Here is a 21212-nt window from a genome sequence, read left to right on the forward strand (position 1 = left end):
TTGGATGAGCTGAAGTCTCTGTTGTTTTCTTTGGTAGGCCAGTAAAAAATGGAGAAATGAAGGCATGAATCAACTTTTCGGCATTTGTCTGATTTATAAACGGCTGCACCATGGCGATGTTTCTAAGGTGGAAAAAATAAGTTTTCGTCACTTTGGTAATGTGGACCTTGAAACTTAGATCAGAGTCGAAGATTACGCCAAGTTGTTACCTCTGATTTTACCCACTGAGTTAGTTGGCCCAGATCATTTTCTACGATTTCTCTTTTTGTTTTGGGGTCGACTAGGAGGATTTCTGTTTTATTCTCGTTTAATTTGAGTAAATTATGGCTCATCGATTTATTTATTGCTAAAAGACATTCAGTGAGGGAGCGCATAGCTGCATCATCATTTGGTTCAGCGGCGATGTACAGTTGTGTATCATCTGCATAACTATGAAAACAAACGTTGTGCTCTCTAATGATGTTCCCCAGTGGCAGCATGTAAAGTGAGAACAGTAAAGGACCGAGTCAGCTTCCCTGTCGAACTCCACAGCAGCTGTCATGTTTCTCTGACACTTGATCTCCAATGCTGACGTAAAACTTCCTCCCTTTGATGCGTGTTTTGAACCAGTTTAAGACACTGTTGGATAGACCAACCAACTTCTCAAGACGATTGATCGGGACATAACGGTCAATCGTAGCAAAGACTGAGCTCAGGTCTAAGAGGATTACAATTGAGACCTTAATTTCATCAGTTTAGTCGAAGGTCGCTGATTATTTTAGTAAGTGCTGTTTCAGTTCTGTTTCAGTGCTTTAAAGCCTGACTGAAACTCCTCCAAGACGTTGTTTTCTTTAAGAAAGGAGTTTATTTGCACTGAAACTTTCTTTTCAAATATCTTACTTATAAATGGAAGGGTGGATATTTGGCTTATTGCTGGTCAAAGCATCGACATTGAGGTTGGGTTTCTTTAACGGTTTTACAACAGCTGTTTTGAAGGCATCTGGGAAAATGCCTATTTGAAGCGGTGTGTTTATAATCTCGAGGACATGACTTGAAATGCTGTTGAATACCTAATTAAAAAACACTGTTGGTATTGGGTCAGTACAGGAAGTGGAGGAGTTACACACAGTGAAAGTCTTACAACGCTCAGTTAATGTGATGGAGGTGAATTTCTCCATGGTTGCATCTGTGTTACAAGAATTTTGGAGTTCCTTTGTGTTAACATAAGCAACGCTGGCTCTGATTGAAGTGGCTTTGTCTCTGAACAACAGTGCTAGTTCTTCACATTTTGATGCCAAGATCTGTAGGGGGGCGGGGCTAGTGGTGAGTAGCTGCTCAATAGTGGAAAACAATATTCTTGAGTTCCCAGCATTCTCTGTAATAATCTTAAAAAAGTAATCCTTTCTTGCCAGACGTATCGCTTTGGTATAGGAAGTGATGGCTTCTTTGTATATATCACAGTGAACTGTGAGTCCAGTTTTCCTCCACTTTCTTTCAGGTGCCCGACAACTTCTCTTGTTCTCTTTCACACTTTTATTGTTTAACCACGGGGAGATTCGACCAGTCGACTTCTTTCTGACCTTTAAAAGGAGCAACAGTATTTAAAACAGACGATAGAGTGTTATTGAAGTGTTCAACCGTGTCATTTAAAGAGCACTCAGCTCTTGTATGGCTCAATTGATCTCATCAGCTTTCCCTTTTAGTCTTTGGCATGGTTACAATCACATCACAAAATACACAGTGATGGTCAGAGATAGGTGATTCACACACTGAATCATTATCCATGTGTAACCTTTTTGTTATTACCAAGTCCAGGGTGTTGCCATGCTGGTGGGCAGCTTCCTTTACATGTTGGGTTAGTTCAAAGCTGTCAAGTACATTTATAAGCTCTATAGCTTTGTGGTCGTTCTTGTTATTAACATGAATATTCAAGTCTCCATTCAGAATGAACCTATTATATCTGGTGATACCTAGTGAGATCAACTCTAAGAGTTCCTGCAGAAATAATGCTGAGTACGTTGGTGGCCAATATACTGTGATAATTTGTACTGTTGATTTAGTTTTGAGCTCAAGAGCAAGATATTCAAATTATGTCATTGCACCCAAACTGTGTAGAGAAGATCACTGTGATCCTTCCTCCTCTCTTGTTTTGTCTAACTGACTGATAAAATGTATAGTTAGGAGGACAAGCCTCTATCAGAGTTGCCATGTTTGTTGCTCTGTCATTTGTGTGCTGCGTGGGGCGAGAGATCAAGCTGTCCTTTGCCCTTATCTTGTTTTGGTCGGGCACTCCAAGAGCATGATGTAGGTTGGCGCCCGAGAAGTCAGGATCCAGTAAAGTTCAGATGTACTCCATCAGGTTGAAGGCGCTCCTTACAGTTCCAGAAAGTGTTAAAATTGGCAATAAAGAATATCCCATGGTTGAGGCATGTTGATGTTAGCCATGAATTCAGGATAAGGAGTCCACTGAATGATTCACTTCCTTTCTTTCAAGTAGGAATTGGTCCAGAAATAAACACATCTTGAGATTGATGGTCACTCCGTGTTTTTAGCAGCACTGTTAAATCTTTTTTCAGAGTCTCAGAGCCTGTTCTATTTCGCAGGACCCTGTGTGGATGATAACCCTCAGACTTCTTGGAAGAGTTGAGAGGATAATTGGGAGTAGCTCCGTTAACTCTTTCACAGTTGTGTTATCCAAGCACAGATTTTCAGTCTTTGCCATTTTAACATGCTTGGTTATGGTTATGGTTATGTCTCCTATCAAACTAGTGCTGGTTCCTGTGTGACTTTAACCGTGTCTCTTCTGGCTCTCAATCTAGCAGTGATTTTGGGGCTGTTTCTCTTGCTTCGATTAGCCTTATTGCTGGTAATATAATGACCAGTTTCCACATACTTAGTGTTATCACACACTTCATTCTGAGTCAGTGGCTCGTACCTGTTGTGCAGGGAGAGTTCCAGCGGTGGAGTGAGCGTTTGAGCTGTGTTCCTGATGTGTTTGCTTCTGCGGCGGACGACATCAAACTGAGCCCTGGCTGGAGTTGATGTTTTCGGCCTCGCTCCAATGCGATGCCAGTATGATGTGTCACCAGGAAATGCAGGTGCACCAGCCTCAGCTGCTAATCCAGAGTATCGGACAACGTCAGAATAAGTCCTGGGAGCCGGTCCAGCTGGTCCAGTGACATTAGGACATATCCAGGGGAGAGTGTCAGCCAAGTCTTTGACAGGAGGCTCCACATTTGTAGCCCCTCGATTAAAAATCTCTGTCTGTCCACCTTCATTTTGTATGTTGGCTGCTGCAGGGTCAATAAATCGCTCACCCTCACGCATTTGGTGCATCGTTTCAATCTTTTTCTCAAGCTGTGCTATCTTGTCATGCAGTCGTTTACATTCCGTGCAGCTTACCGATTCTGTGTTTTGAGGCATGGCTTTTCCTTCAGTGTGAGCCGGCCCGTCTCGGCTCGACTCAAAACGAAAAATTATTCAAACTCCTGTTGGTAGTGAGTAAAGGTTTCTCTCCTCCTGTGCTTGATAGTAACTCTCTTAGAAACAATATTTAGAAAACTTGCAGATTGGAGAAAAAGCGCAAAGCACAGCTAGAGCAGAGAGCAGAGCAAGCAGGGAGCTGAAGAAAACACGTCTGCACTGTAGCGCTGCTGGAAGCATTTTATTTAAGACACACTGATATTTTACAGTTCATGTATTTGTTTATAATGCTGAAATTAATCTCATGTAAAACACTGGAAATCCATGGCAACCCTATATTACAATATTGATATTGTAACACTAAAATACTTAACTGCGCATATGAGTGTACAGTATCTACCACAACAACCAAAAAGATATGTACAAAAATTTATTTTTACAAATATTCCAAACATATCAGCTTTCTCAGCATAAATAAATAACGTCAGCGTGCTTCCATTTGAAATCCTTCACACAATGTTTATTCCCTGAACAAAACTAGAACTACTTTACCTGGCAGCTTTCACCTTCAAGAGAAAACACAGCCAATCAATCTATTCAATGGATCTACAAAACAGTGAAACATCTTCCAGTAAAAGTTTGCAATGTTAAAGTTCTCCTTCTCTGCAGACAATTTGGACATTGTCAATGTTTCACAGTTTACATGAAGGCCCAGACTGGTAAAAGGAAGAAAAAAAAAAAAAAAAAAGAGAGACTGAACCACTGATCTATAAGGTACAGTTTTAAAGATCAGTGTCTAAGTTAGACGGTGACAGGCAAAGCTAACTTTGCAAGCGGCCATGACACACTGCCTCAGCTCACCTGTATGCACTGTTTCTGAACGCAACTTCTAACTTAGAGCCAGCAGAGCAGCAAGGAGTAACGCTGCACTCTGACCAAGCCTCCAATCTCGCTGTCGCAAAAAGAGAAAAACACATTCCATTCAAGACTTAATAAAAGGCTTTGTCTTGATGTGCTGATGGAGCAGAGAAAGATGAGGTCAGAACTTCAACTCCTTATCGAGACTTTGACATTGTAAAATTCATTAAAAAGGCCAGTCTTTCTCCTAAAAAAAACAAAACATACATGACACACTGTATACATTTCCATTACAGCAGCACGCTACACTGTTTGCACCAACCAGAATGTCAGAGGACGGGTAATGAAAAGAAATTAGTATTCTTGAAATAACATTTTTCCTTGAGCTAAAAATATATTTTTAAAAATACACAGAGGAGGAATGTGTCATAAAAACCTGTGTCTGTATATCCAAGATTATTGTTTGATCAGCAGATTTAAAACTGATGTGGTAGACAATCAGAACTGCGATGTTTCAGCTGTGTACCTGCTGCTTGAATTTCCCGTTTTTCTAAAGTACTATTTCTTGTACAGAATCACTTTCATGGATTACTAACAAAGTTTTGTAAACTTTCCTTGTGTCCTATTCAAAAATATACATTCAATTTTTGTAATTACAGTACAATAGTTTCTGTTCAACACAACTCTTTGCCAGTTTAGATCAGCTATCAGGCGTCTACAGATCATCCACACAAAAGTATTTTCAATAAAAACACAACTTCAGACTTATTTTTCTGTACTGCTGCCAGTTTCCAGTCCATGTGCAAACTGAGCTCTGTCCAGTAACAGTAAAAAGCAACGATCCAGCCCGCTGCGGTTCCCTTTTTAAACTGGGATAACCTCATTTCCCTTTTTCACACAGTCTGGCACACATTAAGCCACTCGGACGAATCAATAAATTACAATGCTTCAAACATGGACAACTTTGAAATAGCTCTGCAACATGAGAATATACACAAATATTTTCCCTCACAATGAAATGTGACAATGTGGAGTGCAACCACAATGCTTAACACCTCTATAAAGATGACCCAACGATGCTACAAAACATAGATTATAAAAACTATGTTTAAATATTTCCTCTTGGTGGCTCCCGGAACAAAACTTGTTTTGCAAACTTTCAGAATGTGTCCTGATGTCAGCCTGGTTATTGTCCATTCTTTCAAACTGCATCCTCTATTACCCACATTAATTAAAAAAAAAATTTTTTTTTAAAAAAAACAAAAAAAAACAACAAAAAAAAACAGGGCCCTGAAGCCTTTTTTTAGAAAAATCAATGGGGAGCCAATTGAACTGCAGGGAATGCAATAAAACAGAATTCACCAACAACAAGCTGATTAGTTTACATAAAGCACACCCATAAAGAAGTAAGCCTGTCATGTCACATTACAAGTAAACAACTTAAAATGAACGCAGACAGTTAATTACTTCTAGATGTTTTTTATGTTTTGGCTCATCATTACCATGAGTGTTAACTCAAGTTGCCACAGTACTGAACATTTATAACATTTACCTGATTATGTACATTCCACATACCTGTCAAGCATCTCTATTTATAAGATACATACATATTTATGTACTATTTTGTGGCAGATGACGGAGAATTGTCCTGTTTTCAGCTAGATTTAAGAGACCAAATACTTTGTAGAAGATTCCTAAATATGCAATAAATAATGCAGCTCTTAAAGGCGCTAAACTTCTTCTGTGAACCATAAATACAGCAGAGGGCTTTTCTTTTATCACTGACTTAGTATTTGTAGCCACTGTTAAATAATACATTTTCTCCCTTATTAATGTACATCAATTTAATGTCTGCTGATAACACTATATTGTCAGTGTTGGGGTTCATTTGCTCTGAGTTGATCTGAGTAGTCTCAGCTAGATTTACGACTAAACTTTGCAGGGCTGAGTGTTGCAGAATACCTACAGCTGAGATTGTGATCTATCTACCTCTAGTCTTGCTTTACCGCCTACTTTGATATTTCCCTCCTTCAGTTAAGCGTTTACTTTGTTTACTGGATCATAGGGTCATCATTGGGAGAGGCCAGGGTTGGGACGCTGACAAACGGCTGGGTTTTGTCATCGCAGTGGGCAGTGGCTCTGTTGGAAACCGTGGTGAAGGACAGGTGGTCGTGCTCCAAAATGGCGAGGCGGTCCTGTGGCTTCTCCTTCTTCAGGTAGAACATTTTCCTCAGCTGCTTCAGTTGCTGCAGCTCACAGAAGGTCTCCAGCACCACCAGCATGACTATCAGGCCCAGGAGCAGGTAGACTGATGAGATAAACACACAGGCAAACACGTATGAGCTGCAGGGAGCAATATTATTATCACCATATTCAAAATATTTTCCATATCCTTGACACTTTAACATTCCTCTGGATTTAAACACGATTTTAGAACAAAACAGTCAGTACATGACTGATATTATTTAATCATAATATATTACCGCAGAGTTGTTTCATCACTTAATGATTAATTTAAGTTAATGAAATGTTGCTGTTTTATTTTTACAGCAAAACTCTTGTGCAAGTCACTATTAGAAAACACAAGCAATGCATTTCTTCACTATTGTCCTAAACTCTGTTGTTTTAAGCTCGGACACTAGAGGGCAGTCACTGGCTGAGCACGTTTTCAAAAACAGAGTGTGTTCTTTGTTGAATAGTGAGACAGAGACACAAAGAGAAATAATTTCAGACCCCCCCCCCCTAAGGTGTGTCTCGACCAGTATTACACAACGTAACTTACAGTAATAACAGACATTTTTTGAAATCCTTTTCCTTGAAAAAAAAAAAAAAACCCATGGTGACATATTTAACTCTATATTTGCATTTAATGAAAACTCTTTTGTTTGGTCTCAATTAGAAACACGCTGCCTGTAAACAAAGTGCACAGAATAGTGCTGCTGCGTCCCGCATGAAAATCACCGCAACTGCTTATCACCGAAGGCAAAACAAACAACAACGTCGGCAAATGAGACCAAAACGTTCATTATTTGCGGCCCACTGTGTTTAGTTCTTTTAGTTCATCATATGCGAGTGCAGACAGCGGTGATACGGACGAGTTCTTTTTCACGGAGGGAGTTGTACGAACGTGTCCGGGGTCGTTCTTGCAAACAAACCCCTTCTGTTGCAGCCTCCTCTCGTCCTACAGACTGACACACTGAGCCCACTGAGTGACGTCTCTCTGGCTGCTGCTGCACGCACGCACACGCACACGCACACACACACACACACACACACACGTGTGTGCCGGAAACAGTTCGTCGGAGCAGCGTCCGCCATGCGTGCACACCCACAGCCCATCAAAACTCCGCGGGAATAAAACTGACTCTGGCGGGTTTTTATTTGATTTTATTCTAGTCACTAGTAACCCCGCCAGTGCTGCGCAAGTCACCCAGAAAACGCAGACAGTGCCTCGCTGCTCTGCAGTAGGCCAGTTTTTAGCACTACCCCCCCCCCCCCTCCCGTCTGGTTTCATCTGATTAACAGTTACAGTTAATGTTACAGTGTGACACACACTACAAAGGATTTATAGGGGCATTTTGGTAGCTCAAATAAGGAAGTTGAATGCTGTTCTTTTCGTGCAAACAAAGCAAGTACTAGTCTTCGAGTATCTTCTTTGCAACAGAAAGTAAGAGTTAATGATGAACGTGGCCCCAAGTTTTGAGAAGCACAGGCAATAACAATAATACCATAATACTATAATATGTTATGGTAACAGTATTTAGACCAATGTATCCCATCTAATGTTGAAATGATATGTTTCACATAGCACCACGGGACAGTCAGCAGAATTAATTTGGGACCAGCACCTTGCCAGGGAAACGGCTCCAAACACAAAGGCTCATCAGCACTCACCAGTGATGCCCACTTTGTAGAGCTCCCTGAACTTCTGATTCACGGCCTCTCCCGGTACGTAGTCTCCCAGGCCAATGGTGCTGAGGGAAATGAAGCAGAAGTAGAAGGACTCCAGGAAGTTCCAGTTCTCCTCCAGCGCTGAGAAGATGGCGGCCGGGATGATGAAGAAGCAAGAGACGGCCACCGTGGCGAGCAGAGTGGCATGAACGATGGCCACCAGTGGCTTGGACAGACCCCAGCGTGTGTGGATGTACATGACCGGCCTCCGTGTGCTGAACACCATGATCCTTTGCACCACGGCTGTGAGGAAGAGGAGGGTGAAGGGGATGCCAATCACGGAGTAAATAATGCAAAAGGCCTTCCCGCCATCTGACAGTGGTGCTGTGTGACCATATCCTGTGCAGAAAGAAAAAGACAGAAAATGGTTCAGTTTCCATCACAAAAACTGCTGCTGGAACAGATTACTAGGAGAGCGCAACACTTTTATCGTCACTGTAACATACTGTGTTATTTCCCTTTCCACGTCAGGCAAATATTTACCCACAAAACGGATGCAAACAGTAAGTACGTAACAACATTGCACCCGTGTGTGCGTGTTTTACGGCAGTAAACCTCCATTTTATAGTGGTAACATTCTGTGTCATGATTACTCAGTAAACAAAAAGGAAATATCTTCCGTCTGGCAGGCATCACTTTCTTCTTTTTTTTTTTTAGCACATACTGGCACATAACAGCTTTTGATTGCGCTTAGTTCGGCGGCTATTTTTAAATTTTTATAACATAACAGTACAAAGCATTTATTATTATAGGATAATTATTATTGTAAATGTCTGTGGTGTTTCTGTTTTTAGTACTTGTACAATCATTCGTGCACCGTCTCTCTGCGGTTTTGGTATTCCGTCTGCTTCTGGCTGATTTAAGCTTCATTGTTACATCATTGTTTGGTTGAGCAATGTGTTGGTACCATTTTCACTGAGAAATATATAAACAGAGAGGGACATCGATTAAAGTCATTAAACAGATTCCAATGCAATAAACAATGCGTAGGGTCAATTGAAGCAGTTACAGTCAGGTGGAGGATGCTTACTGAAAACAGTCTGAAGTTATGTCACGTGAAGAAGCCATTTCTGTATAAAAAAAAAAAACCCTGCCATGGTCTTGTAAAGTGGAGGAAACAAGAGTCCACGGTCCACTAGCATCAACACGCAAATGAGGAAATAGGGTATTTCCTTGTGAGGTGAGTGGTTCCACCTTCAACTTCTGCTTGTTATTTACAAACACAATGGATCACCTCTACCTGTGTTTCGAACAATGCAGGGCTGCACACCGGGCCCCGCCCTCTTAAAGCTGGATAGAACTAAAGATAATACCGTCATGACGTCTGGGACAGTATTTTGTAACGTGTCTGTTGTAACCTCAAACAGACCCGACAGACGTCGAGATCAGGTGGAGCTCTCACTCGTGTCGAGACTTAAACCAAACCAAAAAAAGAGTCTTATACAGCAACTTAGTGCACACAGTATCTGCACAATCACACGGGGTTGAAATCTCAGATAACTGCTGCCGTGTGGTCTGACTAAAGTTATTTAGGTATCCTGACTGGCAACCATCTGCAGAAGCCACGTTCGTGTTTTGCAATGCTAGATAATAGAAAATGACGACACACGTTGTCGTGCTGAAATGTCTTGATTTACCTAAAGATAAACTACACAAAACAATTTGTCGAAGGGATTTCAGAGTCAGCGATTGCCCTGAAGGGGGTTCAGAAGATGATGATGTTGACATAGACACACGTCTCAAGTTGTGTGCCTCTGTCCCTGACACCGGGCCGGTTTCTGTACAACACTGTGTGCTTTGCAAAAGGGTTGTTCTTTTTATAGTTATGGTGTATTTATCGAAGGTGGTTGCAGGGGAGTGTTCACTGTTGCAACATAAAGACAAGACAGAAATAGAGATAGCTTGAGTAAATGTAGTTGAACACGGTTTTTTTGTTTTTTTTTTAATTAAAGAAAAAGGTAAACACAGCTTCATCCTCACTGAAGTTTTGGGATAAGTGCAAATATGTAGACTAAATGGCTTAATATTGGTAATTTACTCTACAATTATACGATTTTGCTTGACATCTTTCCGGGGTTCCTGCATACAGTCATACAGTGTGTGACACAGAGAGAGAGAGAGAGAGAGAGAGAGAGAGAGAGAAAACCAAATCTTATATATTCTGGTAAAAAAAAAAAAAAAAGGGGGCCTAACGAGACAAACACAATTTATATTCTGTCCTTATGCCGCGCACCTGGTGGACCGCAGCGTCACCGGCTCCTACCTGTGGTGGACAGCACCGTGCTCGCAAAAAACAGCGCAGAGGTGAAGTCCCAGTTCCAGTTAGCCGAAGCGTTATTGAGGATGGACACCCCGTAATTACTGGCCTCCAGCGCTTTCTTCAGAAACCGCTCCAGACGGTCCTCGGAGAGACACTCGTTGTCCTGCAGGAACTGTTTCTTAATGGCCCTCAGGTCCTGGCGCAGCTGGTCTTCGTACGGCAGCTCGACCGAGGAGAAGACAACGGCGCCGAACACGAGATAAAGGAGATACCCCAACACCAGAGATACAAAGTACCACGTCGATTTGTGACTCTGTATCAAACGCACGCAGGAGTTGCTGGCTAGAGATTGAAGCATGTTTAAGAGGTGTTAGGTCTTAATGACAAACTAACGTTATTAATGTAACCACCTCACGTGTTATGTTACCGGAGTGTATCCTGTAGAGAGGGATGTTGTTAATAGACAAAGCTCGATCCTCTTCCTCCGTGAAACCTGCTGTGGCTCCTGAGGCTTTCACGCGCATTCGGACACGTTAATATTATACAAAGACGAGAACAGCATTTTGACGAGAAAAAGTGATATCTCTGATGTGACGGGCTACTTGACATTTGAAGCTGTGGCAGACACGTACCAAAAAGATCGTGAGTGCGGTCAATTTTACGTGGCACATTTGTGTAACAAATTCACGAAGTTAAAGACTCCTGACTCAGTAGTTGTCGAATTTCCGAGCTCGTAATGACAACGAAGGCAGCAAGTGATGTGGCGCCGCCAACGGACGTGTGACGTCAGAACTTCTCCGCGCTGTCAGGTAGTCGGGCCATTCAGTTTCCATTCAAAACGATCGTCAGACGTCAGACACCTATTGTAGCTTCCCACAGATCATCAGTGAAACGCCCCAATACTCAGAATATAATTCAGGTTGAGAGCAGAGACACTCCGACGTGGAGAGGAAGGTCCCAAATAGCAAAATGATTCGGGCTCAGTTCTGGCTCACTTTACCACATATTTCCAACTTCAAATGTAGGAGTGGATGTAGGCCTATCAAGCAGAACACACAAAGAATACTCAAGTAACCTCAAAGTTATCAGCCCATTTAAATATTGTACAAGCTCATTCACATCACCAATTTAGGAAGTTATGCCATAGAGCATAAAACCATTTTTATCACAGATGTATAAAGGCATGGTTATCCATCATGTTATGCACATAATAACTGAGGAAACATGTACTTGCTGACTCAGCCATATATTTAGCTTTTTATTACTTTATTGATATCAATGAAAGTGTTAAACCTGAGTGTAACATGTGGAAGTAGTCAGAGGATTTTATGACATTTAAGTCTGAAAGCCAATCTCTGTCCAACATGCATTTTGTGAAGTGAAAATGTTAAATATGCAGTGGAAACACTGAGATGAGACTTTACAGTGAAGTAAGAGACATTTTTTTTCTCTTTGCTGGGTTCCAAATGACTTCCCGAAGTACACTAACAAATAGTGCTCTTTCATGTTAGGACTCGTATTTGTGCACTGACTGGAAATAACCTCAGCATGTAAATACATCATCCACCAAAATATCGGCACCTTTATTTATTTCATTCAGAAATGAACGTGTTTTCATGCCCTCTGCTTAACACCCTCAATAAACACACTGATTCTTCTGTCCTGCAGCAGTAGGGAAACAGAAACACTTTTGTGTGGTGTTCAGGAACAACTGCAGCGTCATCAGAGCCTTAATTTGAAAATTCTTCACGCCAGTGGCCCCGCTTCTTCCTCTATGGAGCCAAGATGGCGACCGTTTAAAGTGGAGAGGGTACTGTGTTTCACACTTCTTTTTTGGGGTGTTTTGAGCGCATCATCCCGGTACTTGCACTGCACTGCACGTTTCTGTACTTGACAGTGTGAATGCACTCAAAATATTATTCATTAGCCCAATTACGGGCATTTTAACTGTACACTACTTGGGTGTTTCAACAAACAGTTGAATTGAACCACAAAATGCTAAATACTTTACTGTTACTGATTAACAACAAATGAATGAATGAAAAAATAAACAAATACATATACTAATCAATTCACTTGCAGAATGGTCAAATAACTGCACCACCTGCCCATCTCTCAAAGTGTCGACCAAAATGTCTACTAATGTCATTGGGCTAATGAACAATAATAATTTTCACTGAAAACAATGTGGGACAACCTTTTTGATTTGACGGAAACAGATAATGTAGACACAAATAGACAGGTACACTGATGCAAACAGAGTTTGGGTTTCGGGATTTTATCAGGCAGTTGACTGCTTGTCATGGAGGTGCAAAATTGATATAATCTATAGTTGCTTTTCAATCAATCAAAATGTATTTGTATAGCACATTTTAAAACAACAAAGGTTGCCCAAAGTGCTGCACATAGACAAACAGTCATACATTTGAAAAGACTGGATTAATAATAATAAGTAACGTTAAAATCAAGACAAACTAGGCCAGGGAAAATAAATAGGTTTTTAAACGGCTTTTAAACTTTGGTAAGGTGGATGACAACCTACTATGAAGGGGAAGGTTGTTCCAGAGCTTAGGGGCAGAAACAGAAAAGGCACGGTCGGTCCAGATTGTCATTTTTGTTTTAGGAACAACTAAAAACTGTTGCTCGAGAGACCCGAGTGAGCGATGTGGGGTATCGGGCTGCAGCAGGTCGGACAGATAGGCAGGGGCGGATCCATTTAGACACTTAAAAACAAACATTACAATTTCAAAATTAATTCTGTACTGGACTGGTGGCCAATGAATGGATTTTAAGATCGGTGAAATGTGTTCATGCCTGCGTGTACCGGTTAAAAGTCTCGCTGCAGAGTTCTGCACCAACTGAAGGCGTGATAAAAGATTTTTGCCGATTCTAGCACACAAAGGATTACAATAGTCCAACCTAGAGGAGATAAAAGCATAAATAACTTTCTCTAGGTCTTTCGAGGAGAGAAAGGATTTGACCTTAGCTAAAGTTCTCAGCTGAAAGAACCCAACTTTGATAACGGGCGCAACTTGGAGATCCAGTGTAAAAGATGAGTCCAAAATCACACCCAGATTCCTGACATGGAAATTACAGTGGGTTGCCATGGGGCCAAGACACAATGAGGGACTGTCCGGTATAGCAGCTGAAAGGCGAGAGGGATTGATTAGCAGGATCTCTGTTTTACCTTTGTTGAGGCATAGAAAATTTTGCGAGAGCCAGCTTTTTGACATCGGCCAGGCAGTTCATTAATGAATTTTTAAAGGCCGTTCCAGATATGAGGGGAAGGTATATTTGAATGGTGATAAGAAATAATGTTTTTGGAAAATGGACCTCTGCGGTACCCCACAGGTCAGGGGGGCCTGTTGAGAGGAGCAGTTGACCATGTTGACAGAGAATGATCTGTCATTCAGGTAGGACTTAAAACATTGTAGGGCAGTACCTCGGATGCCGACGGAGTGCTCAAGGTGGGAGATTAAAATCTCATGGTCCACAGTGTCAAAAGCAGCAGAAAGATCAAGTAGAAGTAAAATGGTGGGATCACCAGCATCAGCAATGAGTAAAAGGTCATTAAAAACTTTTAAAAGGGCAGATTCAGTGCTGAGACGTTCTAAAACCAGATTGAAAAACATCACAGATGCCATTAAAACTGATAAAAAAAAAAACTAAAGCTGTTGAAATACAACTTTCTCAAAGATCTTGGACAGAAAAAGCAAGGTGGATATTGGTCTGTCATTTGATGGCTCAGGGGGCTCCAGATTAGGTTTCTTAATGAGAGGAATCACTGTTGCGTGTTTAAAATAGACTGGAACTCAACCAGAAGACAGACTGCTGTTGATAACTGACAGTATACATGGTCCGATTTCAACAAAAACCTTTTTAAAGAGACATGAGGGGATGATGTCAGACTGGCACATTGTAGTTTTTAGTTGATCAACAATTTTAGTGAGAGCTGTGAGGGAAACGGGCTCAAAGTGGTCCAACACGACATGGGAAGTGGGAGAATTCATTGGATCAATGTAATGGGATGTAACACCAGACCTAAGTTTTGAAATTTTATCCTGGAAGAACCTAAAAAAAAGGTGTCACACTGTGCCAGAGACATACTTGAAAATGACAGGATTGGGGTGTTGATAACAGAGTTAATGGTGTTGAAGAGAATTGTTCGCCTGTGGCAGTGATTTGCAATTAAGTCAAAGAAGTAGCTGTTTCCAGGTGACTTAACTGCATTCTGATAGTTTGTGAGGGAGTTTCTTCAGATTTCAAAGGACACATGGAGTCTGTCTTTCTTCCATTTTCTCTCAGCCCTCCTGCACTTCTGCCTGAGTGCCCGAGTGGCTTTATTTAACCAGGGTTGAGGTTTCAGTTTGGGGCAGTATGACCTCAGGGGGGCGACACTATCAAGAATTACAGAGCAGGTGGAGTTCAAATTTGTTCAAATATCCACTGGGGAAAGGTGCGATTGGGGAGTTTGATTAGTAGAAAACAGTGGCGTGTCTCTAAAAGCATTTAAAAACTCTTGTGCGGTGTTGGAGGTGATAAAACCGCATATGACACACCCTTCCTTCCCCTATCTGAAATAAATGCATCCAAAAAGAATAAATAAATGGTATAAATCCCCAGTTAACAGCCACAATAAAACCAGCGGAACTTTTGTGTTCTCGTGCTGGATTTCTTGAAACATTTTGTTTGACTGCATAAAGAAAAGAAGACAACAGGGAGCCTACAGTCTCAATGCTGTAACATCTCCACTAAGATAATAGTCTCAGTTTATTATGGGAATGCGGGTTCCCATTGAAGAGCAAGCCCGCTCTACATTAACTGAAGTTGACGACCACAGTCCTTAGAGCGTCTTACCCTCCATGGACAGGAGTTTTGCAGTATTACAAGAGTTCACGTATATTTATGTATTCATTTAAATCACCCCAAATATGAGAACATCAAAGCATATATGCTTAAAAGAGAAGAGTGGTGATGACACAGCTGAGAGACTGAGTCCCAGTCATCAAGACAGACGATACATTACTGTGAATTATTTATTCAAAGACTTTGGATCAGTGAAAATGCCAGTGCAGCAGGATTTCATTTTTCTATCTGCGACTTTTTTTAAACAAACTTTTTTTTTAATCCTACAAATCAGAAAACAGACAGAGAAATCTACTTGTAACTGAATAAAAAAATGCTGAATGAACATTCCAATATATATGTGTATAAACGACGCCATAAATTATATTTCTTCTAATGCAACAATTAACAGCCTAACATGAATAAAGTAGTCCGACCTCATAGGCGTTTCGCGGACCAATTTAGCCTACTTCACAGTCACTTAATAAAAACACGATCGGTTACAAACCTTCTGTTAATACTCTTGATGCCACAAAATGCAGACACGTTATGGGAATTAACCAGTAATATGGAGCCTTTGACGTCCTGATTGATACGTTATACACAATATATAGAACTGGATCCATATTGTGCTCTGTGTAAACGTGTTGAAATCGTTCTCTCATCCCCTGCCCCGAAATGCAGTGACATAGGCTCGGTAAGGAAGCGAAATCAGTGAAGTGTTTCATCTGGTGATATTAAGCAGAGAGAGGGACATGTTTTATTTGTAACTAAAATAATGAACTGATGAACTCCTGCGTGTATTTGTTTTGTTTCTTTGTTTCTTTGTACTGCCTGTGTATGTGCGCAGATTACACCGGCTTCCAGTCATCTTAAGGTGTGCGGAAAAGGCAAGTTTGAAAGCATTTAGTACATCGTCCACCCGACTGTCTACTCTGTATAGTCAACAAAACTGTGGGGCAGAGCCGGACTAATTACTCATCCTTCAATATAGTAGGCCTATCTTAATTCACACTTTATTTGTTTGAGAAAAATTGGTGTTGATGATAAATGATTCAGATTTAATTTGAAAATGTTTCTTATTTAATTTTTTTAAAATAACATTTAACAACAACATTCACGTGGGCGTGGCTACTGTAATCTTTCTGACGTCATTGGCCGTTCTGGAATATGACGATCTGCTTTCTAGTTTTCTTTGAGAGTTGGCTGAAGAGAACACTCCAGTTACAGTGAGGAACCAACAGTGAATATTCACAGAAGCCTGTCTCAAACAAATTAAGAATACCAGCCTTGTTAAGGAAGAAGAAATGTCTTCAATGGTGCAATCCGAATTTAAATCAGATGTTAACAGTTTGGAGCAATTTCAATCAAAAGGCGATACTTTGATTATCATACAAGATCATATTCAGCCCATCGTCAACAAACATTTGGAAAGGATCCCTGCAGCACAATGGACCATGTTGGCTACAGGGACCTGTGACTCTGACACAACAGCTACATTGGCTGATATGATAACTGAAATCATACAAAGCTGCGCTACATACATCCTGAATTTTGCCTTTCCAAAAATTATTGAAAAAAATGTTTGTAACAAATGTGAGGAACCCATAACTGTGGTAGGCTATGAAGCATCCCTGGGAGACTCGCTCTCTGCCAGCTTCGCCAAGGCTCTTGATCTCCCACAGAAGACATGTAGGAGTTCTAAAAGGCTGACATCACTGGTTGAGAGGGAAGTGTCACACAAGGTAAACACCATTGTTTCTAACACGGTCAACAAACCTGATTGGCCATCAGATCCAACCGTTAATGTCAGTGGCTCCATGACCAACATAAAATCTCTTCGACGCATGGTGTCTCATGCTGCTACATGTCTTGGAAGATATTTAAGAAAGGAGAAATCCAAGTACCCCAGACTCTGTTGGCCAAAAAGCAGAGTTTTTAAGTCATCCACAAGCTCTGAATCAGAAGGAGATGTAATAGAAATAGAGAAACCAAAGCGATGTGACATTAAGAGCATAAAATCCAAGAGAGTGGACTCAGCGACTGAAGCTGTAAGAAAAATACTCATTGGACATTTTGAAGAGAAGGTAATCGTCGGTGATGAAGCTGAATGTTCTTTCGTGCCTTTCTCCACCTGTATGGAGGCAAATTACACAGCAATAGAAATTGTCCACACAATAGTTAATGACCTGCATTATTCTAGAGATCTTGCTGAAGCTGATCAGGTAAATAGACCTAATTTTGATATGAGGGAAGTATATGAAAAGGTGAACAAGTTTTTCACCACATGGGGTGCACCAGAAGATGCTGACCAAAAAGCTTGCAAAACTCACTTTTTCAAGTTTGCCCAAAAGCAATTTGAAAAAATTAGAGAAGAGCTGGAGACCACATTTAGGACAAAAGACACTCCAGGGTCCTCCGAGTCTATCCCGAAAGCTGCTGAAGACATTCTACCAGAATTTGTTCCACATTCTCCCCAATCTAAAACTTGGAGTCTGCCTGGTAGGGTGAAAGAGAAAGAACGTCAATCTTCATCAGCAGATTTTGACACCATCAAGCCTGACGTGGAGAGCTTGTTTGATCACTTAAACCAGACGGATAAACCTACAGGACATGCCAGAAAAATACTGAAAAACATCAAGTGCAGTGGTGAAATAACAACGTTTTCAAAGAAACTAAGTGATAAAATGTACGGCGATCTGACACTTGGACGCACAAATCTAGTTCCCGTTACTAAAATGGGAAAAGGTCTTTCTGACTCTATCAGTCCTATGAGGGGGCAGATGGACGACAGTCCGTTCGACTTTTCTCCTGAAGTCCTATATGCCATGACAGAGGACGCAGTAGGAAAGTTCTTGCAGCAGGTGCTACTCTGGTTGGAGAGGGAGACATGGGAAAAAACGAGTCGCAGTGAGAAAGTGTCCAGTGCACTAACTGATATCGGAAAAATACTCACAACAATGCTGTCTCCAGAAGAAGAAGAAAGCCTGTCAGAGTCCCCTGAAACCAACTACAAGCAGTCAACATCATCTTGGACAACTTCCGTCTTTCCTGTTAATGACACTGTATGCAAAGCAGAAATGGAAAATGAGGACATCATCAGGCCAGAGTCTCCGCAAACCAGTGATAGTATCATTCCATTCAATGCTTCTGGATCCAAAGAGGAACCAGAACCAAAGTCCCCTGAATCCTGCGATAGTATTATTCCTTTCAATGGTTCTGTATCCAAAGAGGAACCATCTACAACAACTAAGACAATGACCAATTCCCTTATCACTACTCTGTTCTCGAGGATACTCAAAAAAGCCCCTCAGAAAAGCAAAACATCCCTGATGCCAGAAGACACCAGTGACATCATCAATCGTCTGTCAAGCAAGGTGCTGGATGAGATGGACATCACTGAATCTGTTGTCATTATAAACGATGACAATATAGAAGAATTCACAGAGGCCGTGGTTAAAGACCTTCACAAGGATTTTGGATCCCCAAAAAAGCTTCTGGCGGCTGCAATGGCATCAAACAATATATATTTTGAGGATGCTGTTGTAACATATCTGAAAGTTCATCTAAAGTTTATACCCCGGCCCCCCGAAAAGAAGTCTGCAACCGCCAGGTTCTTTGCACAAGTGGTACAAGTCTGTCAAACTTGCCTGTCCTGCTTGTATAGGTCAACCTGATACCCGCTTATCTAACCAAATACCCTCCCCCCCACCCCCCATCAAAAAAAGAAAAAAAATTAAATCATTAAAAAAATATATATTTTGGCTGTTTTCCTTGCTGACAGATCTCACTAAACTCAGGATGACTCTGAAACAAAATGTTGTTTACATTTTTTGTTAATAATCTTGTAATTATGAGAATATGTACCCTAACCTATTCTGTGGTTAACCACACTAGGTTGTTGCTTAAGCCCTCCAGAAATGCAGGGAAGACCTGCACACAGCACAAGCCGGCCACCAACCAGTCAAACAGGCTATTTTGAATGGGCACTGCACTAGTATGCCAAATGTTACGTGTTCTATCGGGACTGACAGTATAGTTGGCTTTGTTTATTTTCATTTAATTTCTGTCAGCGCAGGAGCTACAGTTGTTTATATACTTATTAATGCATTCATTGTTTACGTTGACTTTATGCACTGATTTCTTTGTGGACTATCTTGTGAATTGAAGTTATGCAGTAGTTAATGCATTGTTTTTACTTTGAATTGATGTACTAAGTTTATACACTGAGCTTATGTGATGTTTATGTACTGGGTTAGTTCATCAGTTTGTTTAACTGACTTGAGATGAGTTCAGGTACTTTCAGCTAGCCTAGGAATAAAATCTTTGTTAAAAACCTACTTCCATTTGAATACTCCAAATCAACCTAGTTTATTTCTCTCATATTCTGACTGCAGTCAAGAAACAAAGAGCCCCGATTTGAGCTTTGTGTCCTGTGCCATTCAAACTGCCCCAAGATACACATATTTTTTATTTTCGAGAAAGAAGAAAAAGGAACAATTTATGGGCTGCTTTCATATGCTGGTAAAATTGCTCTTGCGTGTCAGTCAGAAAATAATGATTATTATTTCTTACTCGTAATTATTAGCTATGTGTCAGTTTTTTTCTATTTTAAAGTTGGCCCCAATAGAAATTATTTTAGTATTTTAACTGACAGGAATACAACAATTCATGAATAGTATTGACATCTTGTGGTTGGAGTGACAAACTTCAACACATGACAAGCTTCTTTTCAGAGGTTTTCCTCTACAGAAGTTTTAAATAACTGCCTTTCAAATGTTTGCCTCTGTCCCAATACAGTGTATAAAATGTGCTTGCCCATCCTCCTGATTGAAATTTGACAATAAACATGTACAACAATGTATAGTAGAGCAATAAATGCACAGTACATACAGTACTGTGCTGAGTTATAGATGTAGGACAATGTGGACTATAGTTCATTTACACAACTTCATTAGTTTTTATTTCATGGTCTGGTTGAGAAATTGTGAGATTCTGCTGTTATTGAACATGCTGGATGATATTATAATAAGTATGTAAAAAAAAAAAAAAAAAAAAAAAAAAAAGGCCCAACAATTTAGCCTGGTGTTTACAGACCCAAATCCCTCAGTGAATATATGAGTCTGGTCATGCTCCATAGGGATTGTTCCAGACTTTGCATCCTACTCGGCGTAGAGCTCGGGTTAAGTTTGAAACTATTGGAGCATCTTAATCGGTGACTAATTGCCATTGACCGACATATATACTTAGACAAAATAATGTTTGTTTTTTTACTTAAGTGTCACTGCACTTAACCAATCCCGGTGGTCCGCCCGTCTGTGCAAATCAAACATAAATGCGAACAGAGTTTGTAGACCGGAAGAAAAATGAAGCTATCGATAGTTTGGTGGAGTGAGGCCAAAGTCTGCCAGAAGGCCAGTCCAACGGTGCTACAGGACTCATGATGTACTCTGCTCGGTCTCTTCCTGTAGTTCAGTCCGTTGCGGAGGAGAACTCAAAGGTATCCCACCATCACCTCCACTCAAAGAGGGTAAATGGTATTTAAATTATTCCTGGCCCTTTTTTTTTAAATCCACAGTAATCTGCTTGGTCATGGGCTCATTCAAGAGCAGGTGGTTGAAAGCAGTCCGCAGGTCTCTATTCTCTGACACACTCCAGTCATGAATTATTACCCACTATCACTCAAAGCTATCATTTACAGTTGGGTTTTTCACAAGATGTGCAACAAGTGATTTCAATCATTTCTCATATGAGTCAAATGGTTCGGCACATAATAACTGATTCACTGTGTGACTGTGACCAGAGGGTACTGTGGCTGAGCATGACCTATCCGAGTTGCCGTAGCAATGCAAGGCTGTGGCACTCCTCCTCAATGAACGTTGGAAAGATGGCGACG

General features: G+C 40.9%; 1 protein-coding gene across 1 annotated transcript; it reads right to left on the reverse strand.

Annotated features, from left to right (window-relative positions):
- Nucleotides 1-3627: 3627 nt before the first annotated feature.
- kcnk1b (potassium channel, subfamily K, member 1b) lies at nt 3628-10988 on the reverse strand. Its single transcript, XM_069144885.1, has 3 exons — nt 10475-10988; nt 8155-8550; nt 3628-6568 (listed from the first exon to the last, which is right to left on the reverse strand). Exons 1-3 carry the CDS (start codon nt 10827-10829, stop codon nt 6312-6314), a joined length of 1008 nt encoding a protein of 335 aa, XP_069000986.1. The 5' UTR covers nt 10830-10988; the 3' UTR covers nt 3628-6311.
- Nucleotides 10989-21212: the final 10224 nt, after the last annotated feature.

The sequence above is a fragment of the Embiotoca jacksoni genome, unplaced genomic scaffold (genome assembly GCF_022577435.1).
Source record: "Embiotoca jacksoni isolate LCO1_2020_lvr unplaced genomic scaffold, fEmbJac1.0.p SCAF_12, whole genome shotgun sequence".
NCBI classification, from domain to species: domain Eukaryota; kingdom Metazoa; phylum Chordata; class Actinopteri; family Embiotocidae; genus Embiotoca; species Embiotoca jacksoni.

Bases quoted from the DNA above. Each gene is read 5' to 3' on its own strand.
- kcnk1b (XM_069144885.1), bottom strand. From the start codon at position 10,829: ATGCTTCAATCTCTAGCCAGCAACTCCTGCGTGCGTTTGATACAGAGT. The intron at 8,551-10,474 runs GTAGGAGCCGGT...CTTTCTGCACAG, and splicing joins CACGGTGCTGTCCACCACAG to GATATGGTCACACAGCACCA. The intron at 6,569-8,154 runs GTGAGTGCTGAT...TTATCTCATCAG, and splicing joins CTACAAAGTGGGCATCACTG to TCTACCTGCTCCTGGGCCTG.